The 14,277-nt window shown below is 42.7% G+C and overlaps 1 protein-coding gene across 12 annotated transcripts in view; it reads right to left on the reverse strand.

The window, feature by feature from the left end:
* TBC1D5 (TBC1 domain family member 5) overlaps positions 1 to 14,277 on the reverse strand; it is a 587,897-nt gene that overhangs the window by 11,677 nt on the left and 561,943 nt on the right. For all 12 annotated transcript variants that reach the window (XM_054504439.2, XM_045903863.3, XM_064588415.1 and 9 more), the window contains one exon: positions 11,846 to 11,945. In XM_054504439.2, the coding sequence (XP_054360414.2) occupies positions 11,846 to 11,945 (100 nt within the window). The remainder of the gene's footprint in view (positions 1 to 11,845; positions 11,946 to 14,277) is intronic.

Here is a 14,277-nt window from a genome sequence, read left to right on the forward strand (position 1 = left end):
CAGGGGTCTGAGGGCTGCCTGGGGCGGCACGACGCGTAGTAGCTGGGTAGTTTGGTGGGGCAGTGAGTTCTGCCCCACTGAGCCGCAACATGGGGCAGATTTCCCAGCTTCTGCTTTGTAAGCGGGGGCGGCAGGGGAAGAACTCCTGGGCCCTGAAAGGAAGCTCAGCTAATGGGTGCAGGAACACCCGGACGTCTGGAAGAAGCATGGTGGCGGGGGGGCTGCTTCTTGGGTCCAAGGAGCTAATGGAGGGGAGGCCACTGGAGGCGATACGCAGCGAATCAGGGGGTCAGGCAAAGAGGGCCTGCTGCCCTGACTCTATCTGCAGCTCCCGCCTGCCCCTTCGATAGTCTGCTGGGCGACATATCCCGAAGCCAAAGGTTTGGCCAAATGGCCTGGCTCCTGTGTCCAGTGTAATGTGGGGCCCACGGTCAACAGCAGCCAGGACCGAAGGCCTTTAGGGTCATAGGCTAATAGGGCAGTCAGTCAGTGGTTCCAGTGGCGACGGAAGCCCGTAACTATGCAGGAACTGAGTTCTCCTTAGAGTCCAACAAACACCCAGAGGGCACTCAGAGGCCCTTTCTCAAATACCAAAGAGACATATGAGCCATTCTAGCACCCTGACACCACCCTGGCAGGGAGAAGAGACCAAGTGGAGAAATTAACTGTGGGCATGTGTTTAGATGGGATGGTTAACTTGTAAGAGACCAGGTTGCCTCTAATTGGCAAGTTTAAGCCTTGGACTGCCGTTGGTGGGAATGAAACTTCAGATGAGATTTCTGTGTACCTGAGTTTAAATATGTGATTCATTATCCCACTAGGGAAGTATCAGTGTCTACCTGAGATCTTACAAAATCATAGTGGTCACGTTGCCTGAAAATCCCAGGAAGCAAGTCACCCCAGTGTCCTCTCTTAGATGCCACAAACCCATACTTGGGTAGTGGTGGCGATGAGGGTGGAAGGCACGGCTGTATGGGCAAGCTGGAACAAGAGAAGCCCCTGTCTTTCATGACAGTCCTGAGTGGGAGTAATGCCTCATGATCTAAAGCCACTCCCCCCCTGTGTTCTCGCTTGAGCAGAGCCTGAACAGCCAACAAGCCTGGATGCTCACTGCTGTACTGTCTCCTGGGTCTAGAGGTGGCATAGCTGCTGGTGGGCCACCCCAGCTCCACCTTCCATTCCTTCCTCATCAACACGTCCCAGATCTCATTCAGGGCAACACCGTGCGCACCTCCCCTCAGAGCCAAGGTTGGTCACGTGACACAACTCTGGCCAATGAGGTGTAAAAAAAGTTCCCGGATGGAGCTTCTGGAAAGCTCCTCGCTGCCTTTTGGACCTTTACACTTCACACTTTTGCGACCTGAAAGGCTGGCAGGCACTCCGCAAGTCATCTTGCAAGCATGTGGATGAGGATCACGGCTTAAGGACTGTGGGCAGTAAACCAGAGGCAGCCTGGGGCATTGGGCACATCATGGAGCTGCTATACTTGCTTGGACTGCCCACCTCCGGGCTTCTTTTAGTTATTAAACAAACAAACACAAAACTTCCTGATTTGTTCATTCTACTGCTTTTTGGGTTTATGTTTGTGTCCAAATTTCCCTTCTTTAATAAGGACACCAGTCACTGGATTAACCAAGTATGACCTTGTCCCAACTTGATTATATCTGTAAAGACCCTATTTGCAAATAAGGTCACATTCACAAGTTCCAGGTGGACTTGAAATGGCAGAGTGGGGGTGGGGGTGGGGCGGAGAACACTATTCAACCCAGTATAGCAGCCAAACTGCTTCACTGTTACACAGGATCCAAACCATCCAGTTCATCTAACGAAAGGGGACTGAGACAGCCCCACCAATCCTCTCCTGCACACGGAGTATGATCTCAAGTTCCAGGCTGGGGGCTCCGGCCTGCTGTGCAATGTGGCTGACCAAGGGTACACCCAGGGAGAGAGAAGAGCCCCGAGCCTTAGTATCCTCAGCGGGAGACCTTTACCCAGAATTCTTTAGCCTTATTTTTAAGACAAGATCAAAGATCACCTTTCAGAATCTGATGGAAACCAGGACCTTCTGCCCTGAAAACCCACAGATCTATATAATGTTCATTTAATCTTAAGGACAAATCTGTTTTAATCAACTAAGCTGACTAGTCTCATTTTAAGAAATCCAGCATATAGAAATCCAAATTAAAACAAAAGGGCACCTTTGGAGGCTGTTAAATGTTTTGAATACAAGAATTCTGACTTTATAAACAAAGTACTGGCCAGGTAAATCCTTTGCCTAATCAGTTTAACTATATATTGATTTAAGGTAGCATTTATGAATATCCTACTAATATATAACTTCTCAGTAACAAATCTCTTGCTTTAAGTTGCACCTGCATGTAAAAACAGGAAAACATAATGATGTTTTTCTCATGCCTTAAAATATTAAATGCAGAAATGTGAAATGTTTAAATTTCCAATGCAATGCACATTTTTTTCTTATAGCAAGAGGCAGAGTAAATTATGGGATAAAGGCTCTTTCTTTTTGTTTCTGCATAGAAGGAAGAATATGTTCTTTATAATCTTCTATTTAAGTTTTATGTATTATAGACGTTACAGCACTGAAACTAAAGGAGGAAAATCTCACAGAACTACTTCTGTGGAAATTACACAAAAATCTCATCAAAACAGTTCCATGGTGACTCCACTGTTTCTAAAGAGGTGTCAATGCCACAAAAATTGATCTCTGACTCTAAGAGTAGTGGAAATGGCACACAAACTACTTTTTACAATTTCTTAAAAGCCTTTTTTCTTCAATGCTAGAATAAAAGTGTTTTATTTGAATGGCTGGTACAAAAGGTAACATAAGCCCATATTCATTAAGAAGGAAAGTAGACAAGAGATAAAAGCAGTTAGAACTAGCATCTATCTGTACTGGAGGCAGAATTCAGTTACCTTGTGCCTGAGGGTAATACCAGAACCTTCCTCTAAGATGAAGGTAAATAAATGGTAAGTAAAAAGGTTAATAAATGACAAAGAGTAAATAAATTAGCACAGTATCTCACCCACTATAGAAGCTCAGGACTCGGTACCTTTCATTTCCACAACGCGACATGACCTCATCTGACTATCCCAATGACCATTCTCCATGAGGACCCTCATCCTATTACAGAAAAGGGAGCCAAGCTCAGCAATCCCCAGTCCATCACCTGAGGTCTCATGATGGGAAAGTAGTAGAGCTAGGACTAGATTCCAGATCATCTGGACTCCTGGGCTCCCTAACACTTCCATACACAGCACTGATGGAGGGGCCAGAGAGAGATATGAAGAGGCCTAGGACAGGGTCTTGCCACTGACTTGACTGCCTTCAGATGCCAGTGCCCTTTCTTTGGTGGTGGAACTGACCTAAGTGAGGTCAGCCGGCACAACAGGAAGTCACCTCCATGCAAAACAGACTGCCACCAGAAAGTTCTACCAGACCTTTCCAGAGCACTGGCACTAGCATCAATCAGCTTGAACTTTGATGACCTTAGGCAGAGACTCGTGTATCACTAAACCCATCCGTAACGGGGACAATACCTATCTCAGAGGGTTACTGAAGAGATTGGATGGGATGATCAAAGTGGTCCACTTCTAGCACACTGCTCACTATTACTATTATTGGTTAGTATGTCCCCCCCCCCCTTTTCCAGTATCTCAAATATCCAGATAAATGGATTCTGCTCTTTGAGGTTATCTCATCTCTGACAGACGTTTAGTTACCTTGACCTCAGACAATCTCATATGAGACTGTCCCAGACTCTAAAGAGGAAATATTCAGGCTGTTACAAAATGGAGGGGTCACATGGAGGGTTGACCTAGGGTCACATGTGTGACCAGAATGGTAGTAGCTGAAGAGGTGGCCATGAGTCAAGGAGCAGGAGGGAGGGGGAAGCAGACTTGTAATTTGTCACTATTGGCTTTGGAAGCACTGTTGACAAAGGAATTTGTGCTCACAGAGTGTGTGCCGTGGTTGGCCAGATCTTGGGAGAAGGCGGGTTTAGTAGAGACTGCAGGTGTCAAATTCATTCTCTGAGAGATCGTGTGCATTTGTGTGTCTCTGCAAATGTCATTCCCCTTCTAGAAGACCCTCCTAGCCTCCTTACAACACCACACCCTTCTTTTTTTCAAAGTCTACCTTAAAATTGTGTTCAAGCATCAGCTTCCTATTAACAGTCTTCCCTCTGAAAGCATCCAGTTGTTGGGACTCTCTTCCTGCTTCATCTTTTAGTCTTGGAACTGTATTCATATACGAGGTTCAAAAATTAAAGTCTCCTGACTTTCTCTTTAAAATAAATAAAATCTTTAAAAAAATGGGGGGAGGGCACCTGGGTGGCTCAGTCATTTAAGCATCTGACTCTTGGTTTTGGCTCAGGTCATGATCTCATGGGTCATGGGATCAAGCCCTGTGTCTGGCTCCATGCTCAGCATGGAGTCTGCTTAAGACTCTTTCTCCCTCTCCCTCTGACTCTCTCTACCCGCCCCGGGCCCCTGAGCTCTCTCTCAGATAAATAAATAAAATCTTAAAAAAAAAAGATTAAAGTCTCCTGCAACTTCACAGTGCTATGTGGCAAACTGTGGACTCAAAGTCTTTTGGTTCCAAATGTGGTACTCTGTTCACTATATCCATATTACTCTAGAACCCCACCAGTCCCTGCTAATGTTTTTGATATCACTCTGGGAGGACCTTGGTTTCATGTGACACTGTGTGTCACTTCAGGTATTTCTAATGAGGTATATTCTCCTTAGTGCTTGTTCTCTCTCTCTCTCCCACTTCACCCTACCCTCAACCTACTTCTCCTAGAACCTATTTTTGTATCAGAGAGCAGGTCCTTAGTAAATACTGGCTGAATGAACAATGCAGGGCTTTCCCACCAGCAGTAGGGCGGACTTTTATGTCCTGAGTAATAGATGTAGGTGAGATATTTCTCAGGTGAAGAATGAAGGGATATTAACATGCTCAACCAGATCTCAGATTGAGAAGTGATAGGCGCAGATGAAGGGAGATAACTTTCACTGATGATTTCTTAAGAGCCAAGTATTAAGTCAGGCATTTTGTGCTCAATATTTTCTTAAAAAGCAAAAGCAGATCACACAGAAAATATAATCAAGGGTCCTATTTTGCATCCAGCTGCCAGAATGACTGAAGGCCCTAAACTCAGCACCGGGAAAGGAGCAGTTAGGAAAATCCAAGGGTAAGAGTAAGCAAACATGTGTTTTGTACTTAAGATTAGTTTTTGTTGCCAATAAATAATTATCTTAAGTAAACTGAGTATGCTTAGCAGAGTTAAAAATCTCTACTCATCTCTACCATTTAGCATTCTTATTGTCTTTGGACTTACCACCCTGTCAGCCAGGGAGTGTCATGGAAACATGATTCCTCACAGCAAAATCTCTCATATTCATGATATAGCTGAGGGTCAACCAGAAAAAAGACTTTACATGTATTTTTGAATGTAAACAGTCTCTAAGCTCCAGTAATGATTAGATGCCTTTGCCAGAAGATGTACTTCTAAAAATAGAAGCAGAAACATAGGTAGGGACTTACTAAAAGGAAATACCCAGGGTTCTGCCATCAGTCCGTCTCATTTGGAAGCAATGAGACAGGAGGGCAGTTTGAATAAGACTGACTTAAAATCACATCAGTTAGTCAAATAAGATCCTGTGACCTGGGTTTAAGATGGATATAATTTTTTGTGAATTTTAGGCAATAAAGGTTTTGCTGATAGGAGGATCTAGTGGAAGTTAAGTGCTGCTACTCAGCTGGTATTTAAACATGGCCCAAGGCAGCAAACATTAGCCTTTTTTTAAAATTTAAATTTAATTAGCCAACATATAGTACATCATTAGTTTCAGATGTAGTGTACAATGATTCATCAGTTGGTGGGAGGGTGGGGTAACTGGGTGATGGGCATTAAGGAGGGCACGTGATGTGATGAGCAGTGGGTGTTAATAGGCAACTGATGAAGATTAACCTTCTTAACTTGGGTTTCACCTTCCCCTACACACAAGCTCTGTGCTTAGCATGAGATGCTTGTGGTGGCCACAAAATCCTTGAGCTTTGAAGCAAGCCTGTTTCCACAAGATGGGGTGGACAAGTCTTTTGTCTACTGGGTCGTTAGCTGGAGAGGGCCCGGATTGGAGGACACGGAGAGGCAGCCTGGAATAGAAGGCTGAGAACACGCTATGTAGTCTGACAGTTTAAGGAAGATGAAGGATTTGGAAATTATATTTTAAAAAAGAGAGAGAGGGACAGATAATCAGTGTGGGCTCCCCCTGTGGAAGAGCATGTGGGAACACGGGAGACAGTCAGAAGGTGGAAAACAACATGAGGAAGGATGGACAGTCTCTACCGAGGCCACAGGATCAGAGCTGTGGTATCTTCACCCGGGAAAGGATAAGACAGTGTATAATTTGCTGAGTTTTTCTAAATAGGCATAGGGTTGGCACAAGGGAGATGCTGACCAGTTGTTCCAGGTCTTCTGATCATAAAACTGGGGCGGGGGTAGGCAGCGCCTTCTACTACTAGAATAGAACAAGTTCAAAGAGGCTGAAGACAGAACTGAGTTTCAGATGATTGAAGGCTCCGCCAGAATAGCAGGGGAGGTTCTGAGTTCTGCCCACAGAATCCAGCCGCACGTGTGCCTGAAGTGTGCAGTCAGGAATACATTACTAGGATTATGAATATATTCATTTAATTATGCCCACATAACTTTAAGTTCTTTTGCTCTCTGCTGCTTGAAGACTGTCATGGGCCAGTAACATCAGGTCACCGGAGGGCTGTTAGAAATGCAGAACTTCAGGCCCCAGAGCACACCTACTGAACCCGAAATCGGCATTTTAACAAGATTCTCAGGTGAAGGCATCTTTTCCTTCTCCAGAGGACTGTGCTGCCCACAATTAAATGCAGTATTTAAAATTCTCAAAATAATTATGAAAACTTTTATCACAGCGTGACTGACAGAGGAAGCTGTCTGGTGATCACATTTTCTTTCCCTGTTTTTCAAATGCCATTAGTTAACTGCCTGATTGAACCTTTCCAAAGACAGCCATCGAAAGTCGTTTTTATAAACATGAGAAAATCAGATTTCTAAAGTTCTTACGGAAGCAAATAAACTGAGTTTCAAAACTGGCCTCTTACAGCTAATGCTTACATAAATATGGTGGCAAGTGCAAAGTCAACAATGCCGTGTGCAACAAAACGGCAGAGAATCTGATCTCCCACTACTGACTCAAGGGTGGCCTTAGCAGAGGCATCAGTGAAAGAGAAGCCAGGGACTGGAACTGGGGCTGGACGCAGGTGTGTCACAAGCTGGCTGTGTGTCTCTCCTCCTCCTCGGACCGTGGTCTCCTCATCTGTGAAATGAAGAACTGCTGCGCTGGCTTTTAGAGCTTCCAGATGTTCAGCATTCTAGGATCAAAGGAGCTACAGCACTCTGGGAAACCTAACGGCCCTTGATTCCCTGCATTTAACCCTGCCTTTGTTACCACAACCACCCACGAAAGGGCAAGGGGCTGGAAAACCACTGTCTAAACGGCAAGCGGGGGACTGGAAATACCTCTGGTGGCAGCCGGCAGGTGCGGGCTTTAGGGCCAGCAGGGTGAGCAGCTCGTGCTCCCTGTAAACAGATGGCAGCTCAGCCCAGCTGCTCACAGATCAGAGAAGCATGGGCTGCTCAGCCACGTGCAGTTACGCGTAAAATACGGCAAATCTAAAAATAGCCTGAGCTCAGCCACAGAGGTTAATCCTGTCAATGGCTTTTAACTCAACTGTCAGGATGACAGGAAGGGGCGTAACTATAGCAACCAAAAAATGAACACGTAAAACAAGTCTTCTGAAGTTGACAGGGAAGTTAGGTTTAACAAAACATGTATTTTCAATTCCTGTCTCTCAGTCTTTGAATTCAAGCAGTTCAATTACGTGGAAGTCAGAAAATTAGAATCTTGGTAGCGTTTCGATAAAACAAATATTCCTTTCGATGAAACAAAATCCAAAGTTTTGGGTTCCAGGACCATAAGGAAAGAACTGCTAACCTGTCAATGTTATTACCTCTATAATTAAAGGACCATTTGAACAAATGCCTTTATATAACTTTTAACTGAGAGGTTTTTCTCTGTATTTGTTCTGGCAGTTATAAAAAGAGCCTTGAACTGTACTTGACATTTTAAGGCATTACTGCATGTCTGATGAAACTGTAGGGTGAAATGGAATTGTCTTGAAACAAAAGGAACTTAGTGAAAACAATTAACATTAGGAGCGAATACAGAGAAAGACCTGTCAGAACAAGTTTCTGAGGCAGTTCGCACAGCTACCGCGGTAGCCTGTGGCCCAGGGCAGAATGGAGGCCCAGCAGCGCTCATGGCAAGGAGGCTGCGTCATTCTGTTCTGCTAAAGCTATTCTTGCTCAAAGAGCTCACACACCTCATCTTAGGACTGGCATGTCCCAAATTCCAGCATCTTTCTGAATAATTTGATAAAGGAATATTTAGTTAGGTGCTGGGAAATCTGGCATTGGTCCTCCTCCTCCCACTAACTAGTTGTAGGGGCCTAGACAAGTCAATACTCAGCACTCTGGTCATGGGCTTGATGAGTGTCTCAGGATCTTCCCTGAGAAGGGACACTTAGGAGTTAAGGGGACAGAGGAGAGAATTTGTGTTGAAAATCCAACTTTGGGCCATGCCCTGTGCTGGGCTTTAAAAACACATTCGTCTTGGCAACAAACTGGCAAGGTAGATAATTGTGTCTCCGCTGTACCTACGAAGACATGATCATAAGGCGGGGCTAAGAAGTGACAGAGTCTGATCTCACCCTGTGTCAGTCTGGTGCCACACAAGGCTGCCCTTCCTGACACCACTCCAGACACTCTTACAACTGACTCTTGCCTGGAGTGTAAAGATGACCCATCCAGGCGCTTCAGCCATCTATAGACTTTCACTGACTGTCCTGCATTTCCCAAGCATAAAAAATTAGGACCCCTGGAGAGTACCCCTATAATCTTCCTTTCATCCAGGCCATCACTGTTAATGATTATTTTTGCATCAAATATATACTATTGTGCTACCTGTCTTTTCCCTTAATAATATAGCATGAACATCTCCTTATGTTAATAAATAACTATTTTAATATTTCATATTAAGGTTACATTACACTATGTTATAATCAGTCACTTATTAATGGATTTTTCAGTTGTTCTAATTTTGTACTGCCTTAATAATCAGTAAAAATAGACAACATCATATGGAAAAAATACTAGGGTACTGAAGTGATTTTTAAAGGAAATACAGTAGGCCAAAAAGTAAATCAAGAGCCTCACCTTAATTAACCTTTTTTTGTCTTCCTCTAATTTTTGCTTGGAATCAAAACTGCCTACAACACAGGAATACCCTTTAATAAACCAACAGGCAGGTGAAATGAAATCCATCTGTGGGCCCTGGGTCCCAGGATTCTTTATAGCATCCTTCAACCCTACTTTAAAAAGGCAGTCCTGCTATTTATATGGAGAAAAGAAGTTGACAGCTATATGAAGGGATTCTAGCTGAAAGTGAAATGTACACACAAAAACAAATTTAGTTTTGCGGTTAGTTGAAAATTCACATCTGGTATGGGCTTTTCTTTAATTAAAGTGTTTCCCCCTCCCATGCAATGAGAAAATACTCTTACAGTGCTGATTGAGAAACCGAAATAAGAGCAAAAGCTCTTTGAAAATTCTGAGGCTTAAGTAAAGCTGCTTTAAAAGCTGCTATGTGGACCAAACAACTTAGATATTTCCTAACAGGATTTTCTAGAGTTCCAGTAAATCTTCCTCTCAGTCACTTCTTTGTTCTACTTTGGTCAAAACCCAAATCAAGCAATACAAAGGTCACACACATAGCCAGAGAAGCAAACATACACATATACACCCACCCACATACTTGCTTTAAAATTAAAATTATATTTAACTAAAATTAGTTATATAATATATATTATTTATATATAAACTATCTCTCTTCATTACTTCTTTTTGATACATTTGAAAGTGGGATGCTATGAGGGGTGCCTAGGTGGCTTAGTTGGTTAAGCGTCTGCCTTCGGCTCAGGTCATGATCCCAGGGTCCTGGGATCAAGCCCCACATTGGGCTCCCTGCTCAGATCTCTCTCCCTCTCCCCCCTGCTCGTGCTCTCTCTCTCGCTCTCTCTCTCTCAAATAAATAAAAATCTTAAAAAAAAAAAACTGGGATGCTCTGAGATTCATAAAACTTAGTTCTATCTGAATTTTTAAAAAATGATCATAATGAAGCATATAAATGAACCGCTGTGACAGGGGTGGATCAGATGTGACAAGGGTAACATTTCTTGCTGTGATAAGAAATACTACCCTTTTGATCAACTGCTGGGGTTTCTCCTGTTATTTCCCCCTCTTGAGCTCTTCCTCTGAAAGAGTGGTCAAGAGAGGAGAAATAAGGCTGAGGCTAGAACAGGGCTCAGCCAGCTTCCTAGTAAGACCCTGGTAGACAACCAGCCCCTGAGGTCAAGCACCTCCCCAACTGTAAGAGAACATTTACACCTTACTAGAGGCCAGGATGGTTCAGGCTACACTTAAATGATAGCCGTTTTGACCGCGTGTAATGGACTCATGACCTAATAGGCTGAGAGATCACTGGAGACTAAGGAAGAGAGTCCACCTTCCGCAAAGGCCCCATAGATTGGCTACTCCTAGGACCCCTGCCAGGGGGAAGGGGCCTTGGTGGATTCTCTTTGGTTTCCCTCATATGTGGGATGCATCCTGATTTCTTATAATACTTGGTATTGCCATTTGTCCACACTCACAGAGCAGCAATATTGGCCCGTTAGAGTATAGGTTTTATTTTCCTAATTTGCTCCCAAACTACAGATGCTAGACACCGAAGAATGGAAAAAGAAAGGATGCCCGTAAGAGGGCTGAAAAAACACTAATAGTCTGCATTCTAAAGTCCTGCAAGCAGAACAGAGTCGCTAAAGTAAAACATACATGATCCAGCAGAGACCATTTCTAATAAAAAATACAGAACTTTCACAAATGTAGAGAATAATGCATGAAGACTTTCTGTGACATATGTATGAGTCACACATAAATGGAACTTCAAACTAGAATATTTCTTAGAATATAAGCAGTCAGAAGTAAGAAAAGGTCATGTGGTCCTGACATGCATTTCACGCTAGTGGTTAAAAACATGTATTAAAAAAAAAAAATAAAGCACTGTCAAAATAATGATCACATTGGTAATTACAGACAGGCTGGCACAACAGGAGAACTGACTCTTTGATCTTAAAAGATCAACATTTCTTTTTTTAGATTTATTTATTTGAGAGAGAGAGCGCGTGAGCATCGGGGGAGGTGGGGCAGAAGGAGAGGGAGAAAGAGTCTTAAGCAGCCTCGGTGCTGACCATGGAGCCCAACGTGGGGCTCAATCTCACGACCCTGAGATCACAACCTGAGCCGAAGCCAAGAGTCAGACACTTAACCGATTGCACCACCCAGGCGCCCCTTGAAAGCTCAACATTTCACTTTGGTTTGAGGTAGACAGATATTTACAAAAGGTAGTGTAGCAGTTGAGAATTGAAACCTATGGTCGAACTGCTTGATTTTGAATTTCTACTCTATATCCTAGTGACATAATCTTTGGAAATTGTATTAATCTTTCTGTGCTTCAGTTTCCTCATTTGTACAATGTGGATAGTAACAGTACCTCTACCATAGTGCTGCTGTGAGGATTAATGAGATAATGCATGTGAAAAGTTTAACCCAGGGCCAACTGGCTACTGTTGTTATGATTATCATTACTCCCGGGGCCAAAGTAGCTCACTCACCTAGATGAGTGTCCATCACCTTTGCACAGTATTTGCACATGGCATCCAGGTCATTCAACTGTCCTTGAAGGAAGGAAATTTGGGCTTCTAATTCTTCTTCCTAAAATGAAAGGGGTAAAGATATGGAAATTTTATTTATTTTTAAAGATTTATTTATTTTAGAGAGAGAGAGAGAAAAAGAGTGTGTACACTCGAGCTGGGGGGAGGGGCAGAGGGAAAGAATCTTCTAGCAGACTCTCCACTGAGTGCGGAGCCCAATGTGGGGCTCAATCTCAAGACCCATGAGATCATGACCTGAGCCAAAACCAAGAGTCAGATGCTTAACTGACTGAGCCACCCAGGCACCCCGGTATGGAAATTTTAAAAAATTCAAATAAAATCCCCAAAGGTCTCCAAAAGATTTGGACGACTTTAAAGAGGCACAATGTCTTTTCAGTCACAGACAAACAAAAGAAAATAGCAAGTAAACAAGAGCAAACCTACCACTGCCACCACCAGCAAAATAAGAGAAAGGGTAAAGTGGAGTTTTAAAAAAATCTGGACTTGAATCCGAGCTTTGTGCCATGTGTTAATGCTTACCCATACAACCCTGTACAAAAAGAATCCATACAATATCTTCAATAACTGGGCCATACAAATTGAGAGAATAAATGCGATTTCAGTGGACCCTACACCCTAGATAGCCGGGTACAAGAACATTACATTTCCTCACACACATTTGGGGAACCAGAGACAATGATAATCTCTTAAAATGTAAAGATTTCCCAAAGCACTTGGAAAAGCTTTGCCCCTACAGCCCATAAATAGCTGCTCTTACATTTCCTCTTGTGATATGACACCAATGAATTTTATTTATGTGATTGTTTCTAGGAAAAAATACTCTGGGTTGAATAATTATCTAAATGGTAAAAGACAATCTAACTGTAACAACAACAACAAGTCTTTTTTTTTTAAGGAAAAAAACATACATGCAAAAAAATTTCTCAAGGAAATTTAGAAGATTAAGAGAATTTTTCTCAAAGCGAGAGAATACAGGCATACCCTAGAGATACTGTGGGTTCGGTTCCAGAGCACTGCAATAAAGAGAGTATCACAATAAAGTGAGTGAAATGAATTTTTTGGTTTCCCAGTGCATATAAAAGTTGTGCTTATATAAATTTTAAAAAAGCTACGTTTACACTATACTGTAGTCTATTAAGTGTGCAATAGCATTATGTCTAAAAAAACAATGTATATACTTTATTGCAGGGCACCTGGCTGGCTCAGTCATAGAGCATGTGAATCTTGATCTCAGGGTTGTATGTTTGAGCCCCATATTGGGTGTAGAGATTACTTAAAAATAGAATCTTGAAAAAAATACTTTTTTGCTAAAAATGCTAACTATCATCTGAGCTTTTTGCCGTTGAGGACTCTTGTCTCCACATTGATGGCTGCTGACTGATCAGAGTGGTGGTTGCTGAAGGCTAGGGTGGCTGGGGCAATTTCTTAAAATAAGGTAACAATGATGTTTGCCATATTGATTGACTCTTCCTTTCATGAACGACTTCTGTGTATCATGTGATGCTGTCTGATAGCATTTTAGTCACAGTAGAATTTCTTTCAAAATTGGAGTCAATCCTCTCAAACCCTGCTGTTGCTTCATCAACTAGTTTATGTGATAATCTAAATTCGTTGTCATTTCAACAATCTTCACAGCATTTGCACCAGAAGATTCCATCTCAAGAAACCACTTTCTTTGCTCATCCATAAGAAGCAACTCCTCATCCGTTAGTTTTATCATGAGATCGCAGCAATTCAGTCACAGCCACAGGCTTCACTTCTAATTCTAGTTCTCTTGAATTTCCACCACATCTGCAGTGGCTTCCCCCACTGAAGTCTTGAACATCTCAAAGTCATCCGTGAATGCTGGAATCAGCTTCTTCTAACCTCTTGTTAATGTCAATATTTTGACCTCTTCCTATGCTTCATTAATGTTTTTAATGGCATCTGGAATGGTGAATTCTTTCCAGAAGGTTTTCAATTTACTTTGCCCAGATCCATCAGAAGAATCACTATCAATGGCAGCTAGAGCCTTACAAAATGTATTTCTTTAATAGTAAGACCTGAAAGTCAAAATTGCTCCTTGATCCATGGGTTACAGAATGGATGCTGTGTTAGTGGCCAAGAAAACAACATTAATCTTGTACATCTCCATCAGAGCTCTTGGGTGACCAGATGCATTATCAATGAGCAGTCATATTTTGGAAGGAATCTTTCTTTTTTTCTGAGCAGGAGGTCTCAGAAGTGGGCTTAAAATATTCAGTAAACCATGTTATAAATAGATGTGCTGTCATTCAGGCTTTGTTGCTCCATTTATAGAGCACAGGCAGAGTAGATTCTAGCATAATTCTTAGGGGCCTTAGGATTTTTAGAACAGTCAATGAGCACTGGCC

The sequence above is a fragment of the Mirounga angustirostris genome, unplaced genomic scaffold, assembly GCF_029215605.1.
Source record: "Mirounga angustirostris isolate CCGP_5_RB_7025 unplaced genomic scaffold, mMirAng1.0.hap1 SCAF_1, whole genome shotgun sequence".
Taxonomy (NCBI): domain Eukaryota; kingdom Metazoa; phylum Chordata; class Mammalia; order Carnivora; family Phocidae; genus Mirounga; species Mirounga angustirostris.